This window comes from Rutidosis leptorrhynchoides, chromosome 5 (assembly GCF_046630445.1).
Source record: "Rutidosis leptorrhynchoides isolate AG116_Rl617_1_P2 chromosome 5, CSIRO_AGI_Rlap_v1, whole genome shotgun sequence".
NCBI classification, from domain to species: domain Eukaryota; kingdom Viridiplantae; phylum Streptophyta; class Magnoliopsida; order Asterales; family Asteraceae; genus Rutidosis; species Rutidosis leptorrhynchoides.
This window is the reverse complement of record NC_092337.1, coordinates 47189936-47212544: the sequence shown is the minus strand read 5'-3', so window position 1 is coordinate 47212544 and position 22609 is coordinate 47189936. Positions and strand designations below refer to the sequence as shown.

The following is a 22609-nucleotide window of genomic DNA, read 5'->3' as shown; positions in this document are numbered from 1 at the left end:
TTCATTGAACAACAGCCTCACTTCCAGCAACATGTACCAACTTGTACCCACGTACAGTAACTCCGGCGACCCAAATCGCCGGTTGAACATCACCTGACTAAAGCTAACGGTACTAATCCCATATGAAATCAATTTTGTATCATTACGTATGAATGGTCAAATGTTTTATTTAATTGAAAGTGGAACAAAAACCACAAACCAACCCATTGTAAACAATCTGACCAAAGAAGTAAACCACACAAAACCACAAGAACAAATACACCGACTATAGTATGATGTAAGCTAAAAATTATAGAAAGAGACGATCGAGAGACAAACCCGCCCAGACGAACCACCAACCGGAGCCCAGAACACGGTTGCCACCACCGTGTTCGCCGCCTGAGACCGGTGGTGACGGCTAAAAGCTGAATCGAAACTCCATTAAACCACCAGATCTGGAAAGGAAAAGAGATGAGAGCGAGGTAAAGGAAGAAAAAAAAATTGAAGAGAGCCGAAGTAACCCGACCACCGGCGAGATGCCGGTGGCCGGAGCAGTGAACTGAAAATAAGCGGGGTGTTTTGTTTGAATTCTTGAGATCTTCAACTGAAGAGAAGAAAAAAAAATTAATTAAATTTGATTTTTGATTTCTACTAGTGCTACAAACCGAAACCGGAAAATAAAGAACTTATTATTTAACCATTATATTTTACCTGGTGAATAAACAGGAGTTCGTAGCGTATTCGTGTATGAATTTTCATGTAAAACGTAATCAAGCATATTCGTTTAGGTTATACAAGTCAGATCTGAAAAAGTATGGACCGATCGATGTTGTAATGACTTATATAGTTATATCTAGTATCAGATGATTAAAATTTGCAGACTTCACCAATTTTAACCATCATGGAGCAAGGTCTAGCCTATAACATAAATTGAAAATATAATTAAAGTTCTAGCGATATATAACACAAATATTTATGCTCAAAGTAATATTCATTTTGAAAAGATCTTTGAAAATGTAAGCAACCATCATCCTCTGCCTCTAATTCCTGTTATGCTTCTAATAAGGCTTAAACCTGAAACTTTTTTAAAGAAACTTAGGTCTCACCACTAAGCTATCTTGTGATGATTTACGTGACTTGATTTGCATCAATAATCAGAAATCATATTTCATAAGTAGCAATATAAGCGGAAATATCACCCGTTGAGTTTCAACTATCGGTAGAGCGGTCATACTTCCTTTCACTTGATTTTTTTTTTAAAGCTTATTAATAGAAGACAAATATAGGAGGAAAAAAAAGTGATAATTGAGTCTGAATTATTTCATGTAACTAAAATATTACTTATGTCAAAAAATAGCCGTTCAAAAAAAAAAAAATAAAAAAAAATATATATTTTTTAACGACGATTTTTTTGGTATCAGTAGATCATTTATTTTAACGATCTTCATCATTTGCACGTAACACACACGTTTGGGCGGAAACCTGAACCCCGATCAATAATATATAGAAAGACATGTAAATAAAGTATTGCTACTTGATTTCATCTTCAACCATGTTAAGTAACGATCCGACTCTTCATATTTTATTTATAAAAGCTTATTTTATTTATACAATAGATTAGTTTTTGACATATGTCCATTTTTCTGCAAGTATCTACAATCTTTTAACCCCAATTGAGTTGACTTTTTAACCATCAATAAGACATCTAAAATGATTAACTTAACCTAACATATTCAATATATTGTCAAGTCTTAACCCTTTTAATTCTAGGTATACAAACCGATCTGGAAAATCTAAGGAATCTATAGTTGAATTTGATTCTCCATCGTCGAATTCATCTAGTTTTGTCACGCACTCTTGATATTTTACCTTATATAACGTTTACGTGGATAGGTTCCGGTGAATCCTTTACATTTACTTTTACCATATTTTTACTGCCCCGAAAGCTTCTTGTGATCTTAAGCGACTTAAAACGGGCATTATTATCCATCCATCTCTAACTTCATAGCATATTCTTTTTTCCAAAAAGGATTATGCGGATGAAACTAAACAAAACTTTTTATGTCTTTATTTTTATATAGGGAAAGTGGTTCTTGACCTAATATATCACCTTTAGTAGCAAATAATAGTACCATATAAGCATCAGTGGCATGTGACCAACCAACCCCATATTATATTGGTTGTCAAAAGTAATCCTCAATGGATGGCTAGATAACATTATCCCTATCCCATTATGTTATACCCCACCATGTTTTCTTACCATCACACAATCAGGACCACCACACCCTTTTAAATATAGTCTATTATGTACAAGACACAGCTAAAATTCACACTGCCCTGCTCTACATGTAACCTAAATCCAACATGAAAATATAAGGTTTGCGTTTATACGTCGACGATAAGTCCAGGTTGTAACACACCCCACACACTGCAACTTCAATCAATCCATATTATTATGGTTACTATATATCATAAAAAGGGCTACAACAATTAAGACAATAAATGTGATCTCCACTTCTAGATATTTCACACCATGTCATACAAGCCATCCATTAGATCTCCCACCCAAAACAAACAAACAAACAAACAAAATGCTTATACGACTTAACGAATTTAAATATAGATATTTAAAAGAGGATTAAGTTTAAGTCAATAACTAATTACCAGATTGACTTTCCCTATTGTTGTTTTATTTCCTGCTCTTAAGGAATTAAAGTTCAAGCAACTCTGATCATGCTATCTCTGTTATTGAAGCCTGATATCACTTGATATGATGAAGAACGCCTTTCTGATGATTGATCGGACAAAGAAAGATTTAACGATACTAACGATGGCTCTGTTTCGTATGTCAGGTTTAGATTAAGATCAGTTCTTGTTGATAAATTACTTGCTGGAGAGACAGGTACTGGATGAACAAGTAGCGTTGACCCACTACTGACTTGATTGTCATTGTTAAAGTTCATTACTTGTGCTGGATTCTGAAGCTGTACTGGCTGTAAACCTGGTCCAGCTGTCACCGGATACGTTGCAGTTGTAAATCCATTTATCGGAGATATGTGTTGGGAAGATGGCATTGATGGTTGCTTAACAGCTTGACCTTTGTTATCTTCATGAACATGTTCTTCTTCAGTTGACATAGGGGTAACCTAATCATAATGTACAAAAAAACTATTAGTTGCTGTAAGTTGTAAACTGCAACCCTATGCAAACAAGCTACATACAGCAATCTAAAAAAAAAAAAAAAAAAAAAATACTATCATACTTTTAAGCTTTCAAAGCATGCTAATTGATGTTTGAAAGCCGATATTGATACTTTTATGCATTCAAACTCACCGAATCAGTGGTGATATCGAAAAGGCTGGATCTGCGACGACGGCGATTAAGGTTGCTACGTCGAAGAAAGTATTTCTGAGCATGACTTGCAACTTGCGTAGGTGTACGCGTCTTGACAAAATTCCTTGAAATTCCTCTCCAGTCTCCTTTTCCTACGTTTTGTAGACCTAAAAGAAACAGCTTGTGCTCATCCTCAGTCCATGGCACTCCTATACATTTTCGATTACATTTCCATTATTATTTAATATTTATCCAAATTATTCAAATTAATTCCGTACCAGATTAATATGACCTAAATTAAATCAAAATTGAGATGAACTACAAGCAAATGAATTGGCAAACAACAAAACCTAGCCAACGAAAATAGCTACAAAATCAAATTCTCCAATTTAATCAAAATGATCGGAACATTTACAACAAAACTGATGTATATACGCATACATATGTTTATACAAATGAATTGAGCACTGGATATTATTATATTATATACATGGAGTGAGAATGTGAGATCATACCTCGTTTACGTTCTCTACCACCACCGGCGTGGTTACGACCGGCGTCATCGGCGGAGGCGTAACCGGTGTCTGCGGCGATAGCTACGGCAGCGGATACATCGATGTTGTTATTAGAAGATTCATGATGAATTACAGGCTGTATGTATTGTGATAAATTGTTCATACTAACACTCTTCCTCATCGGATCAACTTTCACTCTAACGCCAAACAGCATGATCTCGCCGGTGCCGGTGCCGGAGCCGGAGCCATCGGAAAATGAATCATCTATCACCGATGATTGCGTTTGTGATTGAGACATGGTGTTTGGTAGCTACAGATTGCTAGATAGATTATTCGATCAATCAGATAATCAATTCGAACGAACGATTAATTTTAATTTTATAAATTATATAAAATTGTTATTTATAAATTATGTGGAGATTGAGGTTATTCGTGTTCCTGTATAGGAGTGTTGAATGCATATGGCGCACAAGTGTTAGATAAAATTGATATGAAATAGATAGAACTAGATGTGGAGCCCTCGCTTCGCGCCGGGGGCTCCGTTTTGAATGCGAGTTAAAAAAAAGTCTTGATCTATTTTGTAAAAAAGAATTTTTTTCGACATCTAACATTGAAGGGTTGTTCCTTTTGTGAAAGTTGCCTCTTTTAGCGTTCGGGTTTTATTTAAAAAAAAGTTAGTAAAGTGGGTGTTCGATTTGTATTTTAATAAAAGTTAGGGGGTTAAGTTTGTGAAATTTAAAAAAAATATACGTATAAAGTGGGAGTTCGATTTCTATTTTAATAAAAGTTAGGGGGTTAAGTTTGTGAAAATTGAGTATTAGTAAAAAAAAAAAGTTAGTAAAGTGGGGGTTCGATTTGTATTTTAATAAAAGTTAGGGGGTTAAGTTTGTGAAATTTGGGGAAAAATATACGTATAAAGTGGGGGTGCGATTTGTATTTTAATAAGAGTGTAAAGTGAGGTGCGATTTGTACTTTAATAAAAGTTGGGGGGGTTAAGTTTGCGAAAAGTGGAAAAAAGAATAGTACTATTCATTTGGCCTTTAGTAAAGTGGGGGTTCGATTTGTATTTTAATAAAAGTTAGGGGGTTAAGTTTGTAAAATTTGGGAAAAAATATACGTATAAAGTGGGGGTGCGATTTGTATTTTAATAAGAGTGTAAAGTGAGGTGCGATTTGTACTTTAATAAAATTTGGGGGGGTTAAGTTTGCGAAAAGTGGAAAAAAGAATAGTACTATTCATTTGGCCTTTACCTTTTAGATATAGGTATATAATAGATGGGCGATAGATATAGTAGAGGTATATGTATAGGTTATTTACTTTTATTTATTTATTTATATCCAACATTTAATTATCTAAAATCTAATCTAATCTAATCTACTTCTACTAATCTATTACTCGTATATTATCAAGATAAATAGAAATGACAGATTGACAGGTAGGATCCCATGTGTGTGCCAATAGACGTGCGGCTTATACCCCTCCCACCGTATGTAAGACTATAGATAATTGTGGACAAAAAAAAAAAGAATTGTTTTCGACATCTGTTGGTAACATTGAAGGGTTGATTTTTTTACGAAAGTTGCTTCTTTTATCGTTGGGGACAAAAAAAAAGGTGAAATGACGAAAATGCCCCTGATTACTATTGGTGAATAGTGAAATAGTGTTTTGTCTATTAGTATATACTAGTTGGGCGACCTGGCTTTGCGCCGGTTCTTCACCCTTGATTAACATTAATTACATAGCTAATTATTGAAAAGTAATTATTTATCATTTTTTTATTTTTCGTTCTATCGAGGAATGACCAAAAATAGTTATGTGGTTGATTTGTAATAAGCGTGAAAGTAATTATTCATCATTTTTTGCTTTACTTTTCGTCTTGTCGAGAGAAAAGACCCAAATGCTCAATCAATAAAGTGAGATGTACATCAACGATTGGTACAAACTATTTAATAAAATAGGAAAAAGCATATATATAAACAATAAAACAGTTATTAAACAATGAGTTACGTAGTTAATTTATAATAAGAAAAAAATTAAAACAATAATTAAGTGAAAAATTATGTGATTGATTTAATATGGAGTAGTAAAAATTATATGGTTAGTTTATAATGGATGAGAAGTTTAATGGTCAAATTATGAAGTGTGAAAAGTTTGTAGTGATTTTATAAAAGCTATAAAGGTAACTATTATAAAGGTTGTGGGTGAATCGTAAAAAATAAAAATAATGATAATGAGTAGTTATGGAGTAGTGAAAATTATGTGGTCAATTTATAGCGGATGAGCAGTTTGATGGTTAAATTATAAAGTGTGAAAAGTGTGTGGTGAATTTGTAAAAGGTATAAAGTTAATTATTAGAAAGGGTGTGAGTTAATTGTAAAAAATAAAAAGTTTGGTGTGCATTTGTGAAGGGTTGGAAGTTTACTATTCATTTTGGTGATGCCATTTAGATATATAAGGTAACTAGTTGTGGAGCCCTCGCTTCGCGTCGGGGGCTCCGTTTTGAATGCGAGTTAAAAAAAAAATCTTGATTTATTTTGTAAAAAAGAATTTTTTTCGACATCTAACATTGAAGGGTTGTTCTTTTTGTGAAAGTTGCTTCTTTTAGCGTTTTTTTTTTTTTTTAAGTTAGTTGAATCTATTTTGTAAAAAAGAATGTTTTTCGACATCTTTTGGTAGCATTGAAGGGTTGTTCTTTTTATGAAAGTTGCATCTTTTATCGTTGAGGGAAAAAAAAGGTAGTTGATTTTTTTGTAAAAAAGAATTTTTTTCGACATCTTTTGGTAACATTGAAGGGTTGGTTCTTTTACGAAAATTCCTTCTTTTATCGTTGGAGACCAAAAAAGAAAGAAAGTGAAATGACGAAAATACCCTTGGCTACTATTGATGAATAGTGTAACAGTTTTTTGTCTTTTAGATATATGATAAATCGTTAGAGACCAAAAAAAAAGTAAAATGACGAAAATACCCTTGAGTACTATTGATGAATAGTGTAACAGTTTTTTGTCTTTTAGATATATGATAAATAAATATGTAAATGTACGTCATTCATCCTTACTTTAAACGCTTGTTTATATATTCGTTAAATCTTAACACACCCTTGAAAGTTTTAATTAAGTGATTCACATGCTGAGTTTCTTCGAAAGAAAACTCACATTCTAAAACATCACACACACAAACATAAAAGACAATACCTTATTCGTCAAGTATTTTTGGCTAAAATATGAAACCCAGTTTAAAATCACAACGATCATTGGTAATTTATGTCTTTCCAAATTCGTAAAAGTTTCTATATATTGGTTGTTTTGTTGCAATAACTTGCATACACTTTTTGATATGTTGTGATAAATTATGAATTTACTGCTAATTGTACTGAGTACAAGTATGTGGTAATTAGACATGATTATCATAGCTTAAACTCTCAAAGTACAATCACATAAGATTTCAAACCTTTATGTTTTGTGTTTATTAAATTGTATAGTTGTTTTCTTTTGTTTGTTTTTTCAGATTAAAAACGATCCTCCGAGCAATGCTATAATTCAATATTATTCATGTATTTTGATCTATGTCGTAAGATACTATGTTCGTTACACAATCTTTAATCTAAATAGTTAGATTTCACTTGAACAAAGGTGATTCATGGTGATTTTGATTTATGATGTGACGACCCGAAAATTTTCGACCAAATTTAAACTTAATCTTTATTGATTTCGACATGATAAGCAAAGTCTGAAATATTGAGTCTCAAAATTTTTGAACTGTTTATATGGAAACATTTAACCTTTGACTATTTCCGACGATTCACGAACAATTGTGTGTAAATAAATATGTGTATATATATATATATATATATATATATATATATATATATATATATATATATATATATATATATATAAATATAAGTGTACAGATAATATTTTAAATTAATAAAGTACGCTTAATCAATTAAAAATGTAAGATAATAATAAGAAGAATAATAAATATAAATATACCATTAAAATGAAAATAATAAAGATACCATTAATATATATATATATATATATATATATATATATATATATATATATATATATATATATATATATATATATATATATATATTATATTATATGAATCTATATATGAATTCTATTAGTAATTAGTATATGGTAATATTTATAAAACATATAAATATTAAATAGATGTATTCATATAATAAATCATATAATTATTAAATATTGTATAATTAATAAATGTAATTACAAGCTTAAGTATAGTTGTTATATTATTATCATTAATAATATTAATATTAAAAATTAGTATTATTAATATTATTATGTAACGCATAAATATGGAATTTGATACATTTGAATTGTTATATCATTATGAATATTATTATCATTGTTAATGTCATTATTATTATAAATAATAGTAAAATTATAATAACTAATATTAATATTAATATTAATATTAGATATTATTATTATTATTAAGAACTATTATTATTATAACTTATTATTATTATTAATATTAATGTTGTTATTAGAAAATAATACATTTTATTAACATTAATAATATGATTATTATCATTTTATTATTATTGGTATCACTATTATTACTAATTTAAAGATTATGATCATTTATTAGAATTATTATTAATAATATCATATTATTATCATTATTCTTTAAAATTATTATTATTATCTTTATCAATAATAATATTATTATTATTATCATTATTAACTATATTATTAATGATTATCAATATAGTTGATATTAATATTAGCATTATTATTATATTTTTTATATAAGATTAAAAGAATTATTATTACTAATATAATTATATTTATAAAAATACAATACGAATCCAAATCTATTTCAAGTCACGATCAAGCTGTTTGAAAATTTTGTTTCTGTCTTTGAATTGATTAGAAAACGAATTCAATCACAATTACTTAATCAAATTCTGTTAGCAATCTCATCCTACTTTTTTTTTTGTACGGGACAATACCTTCTGTCGACTACAATCGCTATAAAACAACCAGTTAGTTCTGAATTATGGAAAAACCATTCGATTCTTCACTACTCTTATCAATTATAACTATTACCAATTCCATTTATTTGTTGAATTTTAACAAAAAGGTCAAGAACACAGTTCGTTTTCCCTGTTCTTGAACTCAGATTACATTAGCTTAATTTCGAATTCAATTTCAAAATCTATTAATGTAGTCTTATTAGGAATCCATTTCTAAAACTTTCTGCAAAATTTCAAGCACCAATTCTTCCTATCGAATTCGAATTTACGAGTCAAAGTTAAGTTCTAAAAAGTCAAAGTATTTGTTCTTTGAAAAATTAAGATTTGTTTCAATATCTCCGGATCAATTGATCATCTCGAAAGATTCTATGAACAATTTAGAAACTATTTCATGTAGAAACTTAGGTCTAAAACACTCTTAATTTCAAAATCCGACTTTGAGTTCATATTTGCTTTTGTGTTTGAGTATCTGCCATTCTTGATATATTTTTTTTATTTACTTTTCACGTTTATAACTTATTGTCACAATTATAAATTGTTTACGTATCAAAACATCCTAAATTAAAAGCATTAATTAAATATTAAGATGGTTTTTGTGTCCCTGGTCAATTACGGCTGTGGAAAGGAAGAGGGAGATAGGAAGCCAGATAAATGGTTTAAATAAAGATAGTTTGGTATTAAATCAGAAAAACTGAAACAGAAGGGTGGTTAGGCGTGTTTGTGGGTGAGCAGGTGGTCTCGGGTTCGAGTCCCGGCGGTGGCGTTCTTTTTATTGAGCTTTTCTTCAAAGGTTGTAACTCTTTATTTTTATTATTATTATTTTTATTATTATTATTATTATTATTATTATTATTATTATTATTATTATTATCATTGTTATTATTATTATTAATGTAAATTAATATTGTTATAGTTATTATTGATATTATTATTACTATTATTATTTGTATTATTATTAGGTATTAGTATTATTATTATTATCATTAGCATTATTATTATTAAGTATTATGAATATTAACATTATTATTATTACCACTATCTATTATTATTAATATTGTTACTATAATTAATATTATTATTATTACTACTAATATAAGTACCATGAGAAAGATTATCATTTACTAATTTTTATTATGATTATAGTTACAAACGTGATTATTATTATTATTATCATTATTTTGAAAATGGTTATAACTTTAAGTGATAGGAACTATAGATATAGGTTACAAATTTAACAAAAAATTTATGCTAAAACTTATTATTACTAACACTGTTATTATTATTATCCTTATATAATTAAAGTAAAGTATCATTATATTTAAAAATTATCAAAGTTATTATTTTTATTAAAACTATCATTTTTATCAAAATTAGTAAAGTCATTATCTTAATCATTATTAAAATTTACACTATTATTGTTATTATTATTACTGTCATTAGTATTATCATTCTTATCATGTTAGTATTATTACGAATAGATATTTTTATAAAAATACATTACAATAATATTAATATTACATATCACTATATATTTTTTTATTAAAATGATATTAACTAAGCTATATATAAATGTAACAACCCAACCCAATATCCAAACAAACACGCGAAATAAATTTTTTTTTATCCAGTATGGGTGCGCGACGCGCAGCACCCTAGGGTGCGCGGCGCGCACAAGCCCATTTCAGTTCTGTCCGGATTTGTCAAATTTCAAATAAAGATCACCCACTTTCCGACATATTTAGACGAAACGCTTTTCACAACATGTTCTTATATGTAAAACTAACACATTTCAATGATAAAACAAGTGTTACGAACCCAGGCCCACATATGGCCTAAATACGAGTTTCGTACAAAATATATAAGTTTCAACCGAATTAGTTTAAATTCCAAACGACAACATGAGTATGGTGTTTGGGGGTTAAACTACCCAAATCTCTGTCTAACTCCAAAAGCTATAACATCAAAAGCGTCCTCTACAAACAAAGTGGGATCTCTGATCCATACGAATGCCCTTACCCTTGCCTCCGCCGGAGCCTATAAAAAGGTAAACAACGAGAGGGTAAGCTAAAGCTTAGTGAATGCAATAATTATACCCATATATATATATATATATATATATATATATATATATATATATATATATATATATATATATATATATATAATATACCTACTTGCAATCACTTACACACATACCGCATACACGCTAGCAATACAATTAGCATACCATCTCAAGTACGAAGCTAATAATCTCCAACAAATCGCAACTAGTGAAAGGACCCGTCCTAATCCATCCGGACGAAGTCCATATTGATTATAAATGATTCACAACAGTTGATTACATCGCGAGGTACTTGACCTCTATATGATACATTTTACAAACATTGCATTCGTTTTGAAAAGACAATCTTTCATTTCATCTAAAGTTGACGGACATGCATACCATTTCATAATATATCCAACTATAATTGACTTAATAATGATCTTTGATAAACTCAACGACTCGAATGCAACGTCTTTTGAAATATGTCATGAATGACTCCAAGTAATATCTTTAGAATGATCAAATGCACAGCGGAAGATTTCTTTCGTACCTGAGAATAAACATGCTTTCAAGTGTCAACCAAAAGGTTGGTGAGTTCATTAGTTTAGCATAAATAATCATTTCATAATTTTAATAGACCACAAGATTTCATATTTCCATTTCTCATAAACATACGTCTCATGCATAGAGACAAAAATATCATTCATATGGATTGAACACCTGGTAACCGACATTCACAATATGCATATAAGAATATCCTCATCATTCCGGGATCCTCCTTCGGACATGATATAAATTTCGAAGTACTAAAGCATCCGGTACTTTGGATGGGGCTTGTTGGGCCCGATAGATCTATCTTTAGAGTTCGCGTCAATTAGGGTGTCTGTTCCATAATTCTTAGATTACCAGACTTAATAAAAAGGGGCATATTCGATTTCGATAATTCAACCATATAATGTAGTTTTGATTACTTGTGTCTATTTCGTAAAACAGTTATAAAAGCAGCGCATGTATTCTCAGTCCCAAAAATATATATTGCAAAAGCATTTAAAAAGGGAGCAAATGAAACTCACGCATATAAGTATTGTAAAACAGTTAATAAAGCATTTGCATGTATTCTCAGCCCAAAAACGTAAAGAGTAAAAAGGGCAAATGAAACTCACGCATATAATTATTGTAAAACAGTTAATAAAACATTTGCATGTATTCTCAGCCCCAAAAATGTAAAGAGTAAAAGGGGAGCAAATGAAACTCACCTAATGTATTTTGTAGTAAAAATACATATGGCTATATTGAACAACTGAACAATGCAGGGTTGGCCTCGGATTCACGAACCTATATTATTTGTATATATTAAAACGTATAATCGAAATTGAACAAATTCCTATATTATAACTTATGTTATATACTATGTATATTTAATTTGTGTATACAACATGATTAGTGTTTAGATAATTATATTACTATATATATATATATATATATATATATATATATATATATATATATATATATATATATATATATATATATATATATATATATATATATATATAATATATATATATATATTCAGTTAGTTTTATATTAAAAATACTTGATTTGATATATATGAATATTCGTATAAAATTCGTTAATAGAATTAATACATACTTTTATGTATTATTACCTATAAATATATTTTTTATATACATAACATTTATTTAGTAAAATCATATTAATAAAGGTAAGTAAAAGTTGTAGTTGATAATTATAATAATATTAAAAATAACAATACTGATAACAATAATAATTATGGTAATTTTACTATTAATAATAGTTAGAATAATAGTTTTAATAGTAATAATAACGATTCTCATAATATTGATATTAATACTTATAATAACCCGATAACACTAATAATAATGATAATATTAATAATACATAATAATAATACTCATACTTATAGATTGATGTAAATGATAATGTTTATGAAAATAATAGTAGTAACATTAATAATACTTCTAATTAACAATAATGATAATAATAATAATAATAATAATATTTTTAAGAATGATATTTATGTTAATAATAATAATACTACTAATAATGATAATGGTAATAATATTAGTAATAGTATCAATTATATTACTAGTCTTAATATATATAATAATAATTACTAATAATAACAATAACAATAATATTGACATTAACAATAACAACATCAATAATAATAATAATAATAATAATAATAATAATAATAATAATAATAATAATAATAATAATAATAATAAAAGTAAAAGAAATAATAAGGTTACCCTTTTAAAATTCGCTCTAAAAAGAAATTGCCCACAACCAGGCTCGAACCCGAGACCACCCGCTCGCACACTAACACTCTAACCCTTGGGCTGTTGCCCCTTATCTGATTTAATCCCAATCCAAATCATTATAACCCGAAACTGTTTCCTTTTATCTTTCTTCTTCTTCATAAATCAAAACAACCAAAGTAACACCATAACTAAAATAACGAATTCCTAATTTGTTTATGATTTGCAATTCATCATAAAGAACATACGTTCTTGATAAATAACAGAAAAAAAATAAGGATCTGCTGTACAGCGATGGTGCAAACAAAAAAAAAAAAATTTGATTTTGATTTCAACAAAGTTTTAGACTAAACTTATAACATGAACATGGTTTCAAATCACCTCTATAAACTATACAAAATATCAATTTTGCCAAAAACATCTTAATAGATACGAATTTGATGATGAACAATTTGTTGACTTTTAAAAATTAAAACTTTGACCTCGAAATTAGAGTTTGATATTTAGAATTGGAAATTCAAGTTTTGCAGAAAGATCGAGTATTTAGTTCCTAACAGAACTGCATTACAACTTTTTGAAATACAAATCAAATTGAAGCTTTTAAGAAAATGGACTCAAACAGGGTCGACGGGTTTCTGTTTCCCTTTTCTGTTTTAAAAATTAAATTCATTAAACCAGCTGTAGGTGATAATTGATATTGAAGTTGTGTAGTTGATTGAATGTGTTACTAACTCTGAGTAATTCATCTGTTGTATATCAATTGAGTCGACAATTCTAATACCAGGAACAGAAAGACAAAAAAAATAAAATATAAAAATAAAATAAAGGTGCACGATTTCTTTAACTGATTTTGTTATCTTCTGATTGTTTGGAATATATCTGTACGGGTTTTAGACAGAATTCAAATTGAGATAGTGATGTAAAACAGTCTTGGATTTATTCAGCTTTATATGCATATATATATATATATATATATATATATATATATATATATATATATATATATATATATATATATATATATATATATATATATATATATATATAATTGATTTTTGTAGTTAGTAAATATAAATATAATAATAATAATAATAATACATTTATTAATAATAGAGTTAAGTAAAAATACTGATATTAATAATATCCTAAATAATAATACTGTTAATATTTATTTTAAAAGTAAGGATCATATTTAAAATAATATTAGTAATAACAATATTAATAATAAATAATAATATATATTAATAATAATAATAATAATAATAATATTAATAATAATAATAGTACATGACATTGATAATAATACTAATAAACTGATAATAATAATATTATTACTGTAGTTTGTATATGTATATGTATTTATACATATCTTTATTTGTATACCTATATATATATATATATATTTACACATTAAATATATAAAGAAACTTAATATTAATAATTAATAACTATGATATTGATAATAATGTATATAATGATTTTTAAATGATAACATAATATCTAATAGTAGTACTAATAATAATAAAGATAATGAGTTACATGATTTCAATTTCTATATCTATATAATAACATTAATAATACTATTATTGATAAAAGTAATAATAATATTATACAATATATTTTTAACTCGTACTTACATTTAATATATTAATGTTACAGTTTATTAATTATATCATATTTACTAATTATATTATTATAAACTAACCTATATTGTATACTTAATCTTTATCAATTTTATATATCTTACATTATATAATACTACTTATGTATAACATTATATATATATATATATATATATATATATATATATATATATATATATATATATATATATATATATATATATAAAATTAGATTCATTTTAATTGTGTTATATCCTATTTTACATATTTAACTTTAATGTTTATATTATATTTTATTATTTCCAATTATTATTTATATACGTATACTTATATATATATATATATATATATATATATATATATATATATATATATATATATATATATATATATTATTAACAACAATTGTTCGTGAATCGTCGGAATTAGTCAAAGGTTAAATGAACACATGAACATAGTTTTCAAAGTTTTTGAGACTCAACATTACAGACTTTACTTATCGTATTGAAATCATATAAAGATTAAGTTTAAATTTGGTCGGAAATTCACGGGTCATCACAGTACCTACCCGTTAAAGAAATTTCGTCCCAAAATTTGAGTGAGGTCGTCATGGCTAACAATAAATATATTTCCCTGACGAATATGAGCTGATAAATAGAGTTTTATCATTATTGAATAATACAGTTAAAATAATTCGATTATTCGAAAAGCACGAATGAAGTTATCATAAAGATCGAGATGAAGAAATGGAGATTTCCATAACTTTTGACGTAGTCGCGATTGAATTTAGAAAGTAAGGTGCGCCTTAACTTTTGGCGTAGGGGGTTGAATTCCGGAATTCAAGGAATTTGAAGAAAATCTTCGAAATCTAAAAGATTTGATTCTTCGGCGAGTAAAGAAATTAAGATCTCTATAATTAATGCGGAAATCTGCCTTGATTTCTTTGTCTGGTATTTTCACTATAAATGTACTTCTTTATTTCCATTACTTTCATCACTCCTATACTTTCTTCCTATATTCCTACTTCTAAAATATAGTGGAAATGCTCCATCCAGTTCTGATTCTTGATATTTTCCTAATTATCATTTCTGTCATCCTTCTTTTTAATCTTCCACCAGAAGAATCTATTTACTTTTACTATTACCTTGGGGTGATAATATTCTTAATTATACCGTGTCTTTATATTACTATCCGTACTAATATTCACACTTTGTAATCTCCGTGTTGTTATTGGGCTTTATATTTTCTCTTATATTTTTGAGCTCTTTTCCTTTTTATTCTCTTCTCGTCCTCTAATAAAGCGAGTAATGGTCCAGAATTCGTAAATATGGAATTTCGAATGAACTTAATGTTCTAAATAAGAAAGAACGTAATCTCACGATTTGATTTGTCAAATTACCAGAATCACTGAGAATAGAACTATCAAGAATATATTTTCTTGATATGTTCAGAAGTTAATCAGAATGAACGAGTTATGTAATATGACACATGATGATGTTATAACCTGTGAATCATCATGTTCCATTTAGAAACTCATCATGACTTACTGTAATATAATCACGTTGATCAAGTGTCATTATATTATACTAGCTCATGCTTCAGTTCCTAACATTACTTCAATAACATTCATATTTTAAGCTCAAAAGTTTACAGAATATAGAAACTAACAGTTTCTATATGATGTAACACTGATAGCACGAAGAGATTTAATGATTTCAGATAAGAATAGTTCTGAAAATATCTTCAGAAATATGGAGGATATTTATAATGAAAGATACGATAATATCTCGGAATATCTAAGATCAGAGGATGATAGAAACTATTGTCTGCAAGGGTTTAGAGTAAGGAGCAAGATATTCACTAAAGACTTTAGCAGACATTGAATCATTTGGATTCTTTGAAGTCAAACTTATTCTTTGTGATTTGTCCACAGCTTTCTTCCTAATTTCGCCTAATCTGCTTTTCGGTACTAAATTTTCTATTGAATATTTCCAATATAATGATACACAGGAAGCACGAGGAGGTATATAATTTCGAACGAGAATATTTATGAAAATATCCTCAGAAATATCGAAGATATTGATGATGATATTTTAGAATTTCTAAGTTCGATGGTTGATGGAGAAAGATTTTCCGCAAGATTTTAACATGACTTCGGAGCAAGATATTCTCTAACGATTTCATCGGATCCAGAATTACCCGGATTCTTTGAATATAGGGTTTGGTCCTTGTATTTGTCCTTGGTCTCCTTCGTGGTTAGCTCAATCCGTTTTCCAGTTCCAACTTTTCTGAGCTTTTCCAATATTCTATTCTTTATCATCGAACTTCCGATGATTAAGGTCGTTTACAGTTTTTGTTGCTTCATTCACTTTTCAAAAATCAGAGTATTAGTTCGCAGACTGGGTGCTTTTCAGAATTTCAGAATAGAAGATAATTATTCTAAGAGATAAATGTTATACATATAACTGTTGATGTAGATATGCTGTGAGTTTTCAAAGTACTGATTGCCGATTCCTCTACATTTACTGCTACCATATTTGAATTATTGGTTATCGATCTGAGGTGATTTCAAGAGAATTGTGTTTTTAGATGATTAAACGCTGACGGTAATATGGTGGAATATAAAAGGTTCCCCGGTAACAATAAAAGAGCACGCGTATATATCAACGTTATAATAAGGTTGTTTCGTACGAAAAGTCGAAGTTGTCTTGCTGGAGCTGTGACAAAATTGGCTACTTTGAAAAGGGATCGCAAAGTTAATTTTTTTTTTTTTGCTAATAAATGCCAAAGGATCTGACGCGGCTACGTGTTAAACTTTTACTCAATTGCCGAGAGTTTCTTAGGTGCATAACTATATGCATAAATCTTTTCTTCCGTAGATGAAGTGCGGTTGATTCATCCTATCAATTGAGGTGTTTTCAAGAATTATGAAAGGTTTGAACGCAGATTGTAATAGTCAAGATACTAATGAAGTTTAGAATGAAATCAAGTGGCAAACTTGAAGAATTGTTTAGTTTCATTTGTTATAATCAATATTTTAATTCATTTTAATTGTCCAATGCTATTAGTCCACAGTCGATAGTCCACAGTCGACAGACTAATAATTCATATATAGTTTAATATAATATTCGAATTAATTAATACGTGTCGTGACCCATATACGTCTCAGACTCGATCACAACTCAAAGTATATATATTATTATAGAATCAACCTCAACCTTGTATAGAGAACTCGATCATTACTGCATATAGAGTGTCTATGGTGATTCCAAATAATATATATATATATGCGTCGATATGATATGTCAAAACCTTGTATACGTGTTTCGGTATTTAAAGTGCGTAAAATAAATAACAGAAATTAAATAACGATAAATAAAGTGCGTAAAGTAAATAACAGAAATTAAATAACAATAAATAAAATTGCGAGAATTAAATTGCGATAATTAAATTGCGATAAATAAAATGTAATACGGAATTAACAGTTAGCTAGGAACAGTTATGTGACGCCCCGTACTAAATCATCATGTACGGACCATCAACAACAGGATCATTACAAGGTTAAGTACTATATGCGTTTTCAAAACAGAGTTTGCATTCATTAATAAAAGTGACGTCATAACATACGTCAATTGTTTTACAAATCAAAGTATGCTTCACTGAGTAGAAGCATTAAATAAGTGCACGTGACCATAATAGTCGTTACATAACATAAGTTCATAAGTAAAAAGTTTGAATGCAACATAAGTAGTCATGCGATAACAACTCTAGGCAGCGGGTTCTACAGCACGACTAGTAAGATAGCGGAAGCGACTTCAAGCACCTGAGAAAATACATGCTTAAAAAGGTCAACACAAAGGTTGGTGAGCTATAGTTTAAGTATAACAGTAATGTAAGTAGGCCACGAGATTTCAGTGCTACAACGAGCGTTTCAAAAGTATGTAAAAGTATATGCTTAACCGTGGGCACCCGGTAACTAACTTAACGTTTAATGTACCCCCTTAAAGTGCACTTGGCAAGTGCGTATAACCTCGAAGTATTAAACACTCGTTAAATGCTAGCGCTACTAGCCCGAGTGGGGATGTCAAACCCTATGGATCCATATCTAAGATTCGCGTTCACCGGTTCATAAACCAATGATTAAACGTTACCGAGCTAAAGGGAATATTTCTGCCGTTATATAACCCACACATATATAAGTTTAAGTACTCGTGCCTAGTATGTAAAACATAAAATCCGCATGTATTCTCAGTTCCCAAAATAAGTTAAAGTAAAAAAGGGAATGCTATAACTCACAATGATTAGTAGTAAAGGTAAGGTAGTAGTCGGAAAGTGGTGTGCAAGTAACGGTCCAAACGTCCTCAACCTAAGTCAAATAGCACTAAGTCAATAAATCGTCTCAAAAGGTTTACAAGTATGTAATTAAGGTCATAAGGGTCATCATCAATCATCATTAAACAAAAGGTAACAAGTAAGACTCGTTTATGAAAGTCGTTTAAAACAAAGGCTGATTTCGGTCAGTCACCACGGCCTCTACCCTTACTGAATTAAGGTGAGACCAGTGGTCATGGCTCCGTCTATGAGTCCCTTAAGTGTGGTAAAATTTACAGAAGCAAACTCGTCTTGGTTTGACCGTGGCGACGGTCTAAGTGCGAGTAGGTCAGAAATTTCTGCACAACGTTAAAGGACATGGTAACGATCGGAGGGCCATAAATCCTAAACCGTAACTCGGATTAAGACGAGTCCTATATGAAAAGTTATCTACTCGAAAAGTTCTATCTAAAAATCAAGGTTAGAACAGCCCAGGTCTACCGGTCTGTTCCAGAAGCACCAGGTCAGTAGGTTTTGGACAGAACAGTGGGTTTTGGAGAGTTCCGGTTGTCTCGGTGCTTGATGTTCATCACGGTTCTCATTCTTGATGCGTATAGCTTCAAGTGTACAACTCGTTGATGTGTTAACATTATTTTGACCAAGGTTTGTCCATCATAACTCAAGTGCAAGTGTTGTAAGTGTGTTGATGAACCAAGGTTACATCAAGGCTTAGTTTCAACACTTACACGAACTTTAGTAGTAAAAACAAGTTATAAACTTAAATCAACAACTAGTAAGGTGTATGTAAGCTTTATAGCTTTTGTTTATGACAAATTTAGAAGACCATAAGCTAGATAACTTAGATCCTTTGCAAGTTTATGAAGTCATAACTAGTAAGTTACACTTCCTTGTTCTTGAAACTTAAATAAAGTTAACTTTTGTTCAAGAGAAATGAGATCAAGACTAACTTGTAGTTCTTGACCAAAGAAACTAACAATATGTAAATAAGGTGCAAAAATGAAGTAAACAAGTTGCTAGTCCAAGTGTTGTTCATACTTTAAAGATTCAAGCCTAAGTCTTGATCTTTAAGGAAAGTAAACTTGAAGTTCACTTCCATGACTTTGCAAGTATGATTTTAAACAACAAGAACTTGTAATCTTTGAAACAAAATATGTAGAACATAACTAGATAGATTATGTTCTTGAATGTTCTTGAATTCTACAAGATATTATGAAGAATCAAGACTAGAAAGTTTGATTCTTGAAAGCATGTAAGTAGCTACAACAAGTAAGTAAACTATAAGTAATGAATCTTTAACAAGAACAAGTAACTACAACAAATGATGATGATGATTATGGGTCTCATGGCCACGGTTTTTAGGGAGAAAGAAGAAGAAGAAATGTCTTCAAATTACTTACAAAGAACAAAGAACTTGAGAGAAAAAGAGAGAAGAAAATTGCAAGTAAAGTGTGTGTGTTTTTGGAAGAGTAAACAAGAGTGTATGAAGTGAAGAATGAAGGCAAAAGGCACCCCTAATGGGGCCTTAAACCATCGGCCAGCAGAAAACAAGGGGGGGAGGAAGAAGTTTGGTGGATATTAACATGTAAAGAGGCTTAAAGTTGGTTAAAAGGATAGGTTGCATGGGGATAGTGAGCCAACTATATTCCAAAAGCCTTTAACTAGCTAGTTCATGTTTAAACTAATACTTACATGTTGAAAGAGTTGGGCTAAATGCCCATTAGCATAAGTAGGGTGGGCTTACACAAGTCCATCATCACTTAAAAGGCCCAAGTTGCAAGTAGTTAGCAAGTAATCCAATAAAAGTCCAAGTTAAGCCCAAGTAACTAACTAATAGCTTTAGTTAATTAAAATGATCAATAAAATTAATCATGAATGTAAATAATATCTTAAAATATTATCCGTGCAAGTTCCGGGTGTCACAAAGACGTTTCGGGCATTTAAAGTTCAAGTACGGGCAATTAAAGCAACATGTAAATGTAATAACATACATTCGTTTAATTAAGCGTATTAATAATAATTATTATTAATAAATAACGTTGGAAAAACCAGGGTCGTTACAAGTTAGCTAGGATTTTGTTAGCGTGGATTCTTAACAAAATTTCATATTGTTAATTAGTCTGTTTCTAATCAATTTTTATTGTGTCCATTTTTCTTCATTATGCCACTTGTTGGATTCTGATATGTCAAAATCCTAATAGGAAATTGAATTTGAATGAAAATAGTTATTCTTTGGTGAACGGATACGTATATCGGTGGATGTAAGTTAGGATAGTATATGACTGTTGAAACAGATTCGAAGAACGTACAATGTAACTTATTAATGTGAAATTTAAATATTCCTCGGGTATTACCTACCCGTTAAAATATTTTCACCATTAACAGTTTGTACAAGAGAATTTTTAATTACAATCTTTATGAAAACATATATACATATATATTTTCTTCAGATGTATACATGGATTTAATGAGTTAATATGATATTAAAATCATTTGCTTTTCGGTTGGAACTAGAATAAATAATCTTTAAAACTTTAGAGATTACATATTCGCCATGTCGAACGAAGATAAATAAGGTAGAATGATACGTAAAACGAAGATCATACTCAAAGTACAGATGATGATATTGAAGCATGGATTGTTGATGGTACCGGTGCTGTTATTGATGGTACTGTTGGTGCCGGTGATGTTGCTGAAGCTGGTACATTTTGCACCATATTCTCCGAATTGATTATTCGAGAGTGAAGTTCGTTGACTTATTACTCCAGGATGATTGTCGATCGAAACGAGCGGATGAATAAGGTTCAGAATTGTAGATAGAATATAATCTTGTCGAGTTATCCTGGAAATGAGACTGAAAATGGTGTCTCGAACAGGTTCGCCGGTAAATGCTTCAGGTTCATTGTGAGGTGAATTCGGTTGGTGGAAGGGATTGCCTTCTGCGCGTTTCTATTAATTAAGTCGACTACGAACCCATCAATTGAATTGATAATGGCTGATTGGTTGATTCATGACGATGACGCTGTTTTCGGAGTTTAGGTGGACATCTATGTCGGAATAGCTGTCGGAATAACTATAGGAATAGCTATCGGAATCTGAGGGACTTGAACTGGTTACAGGATTCATCTCGTACGATCAGATGAAGGATTTTCGATAAGAAATAGATTATAGTATGTAGATTAGTACCCTGCAATACATAATTTACATATGCATATATAATACTAAAATCCCATAAGTTACGGAGGAATCTACGGGAGTTGTCAGACAAAGTTACAGTAACAGATACGCTAAGATATGAAGTAGCAGATACGCTAAGATATGAATTTTGTCTATACACTATTCATGCAGTCAATGCAGTAAAATGTGTCTAGACTAAGAATGATAAGCAAGTGATTCTCTAAGAATGATAAGCAGGTAATTTTTGACACAAAATGATAAGCAAAACTTTTGACATGCAGACACGGTCG

At 29.5% G+C, this 22609-nt stretch overlaps 1 protein-coding gene across 1 annotated transcript; it reads right to left on the bottom strand.

Annotated features, from left to right (window-relative positions):
* Nucleotides 1-2696: 2696 nt before the first annotated feature.
* LOC139848591 (transcription factor MYB1R1-like) lies at nt 2697-4326 on the bottom strand. Its single transcript, XM_071838317.1, has 4 exons — nt 3828-4326; nt 3313-3521; nt 3201-3206; nt 2697-3125 (listed from the first exon to the last, which is right to left on the bottom strand). Exons 1-4 carry the CDS (start codon nt 4123-4125, stop codon nt 2697-2699), a joined length of 942 nt encoding a protein of 313 aa, XP_071694418.1. The 5' UTR covers nt 4126-4326.
* Between the last annotated feature and the right edge of the window lie 18283 nt (nt 4327-22609).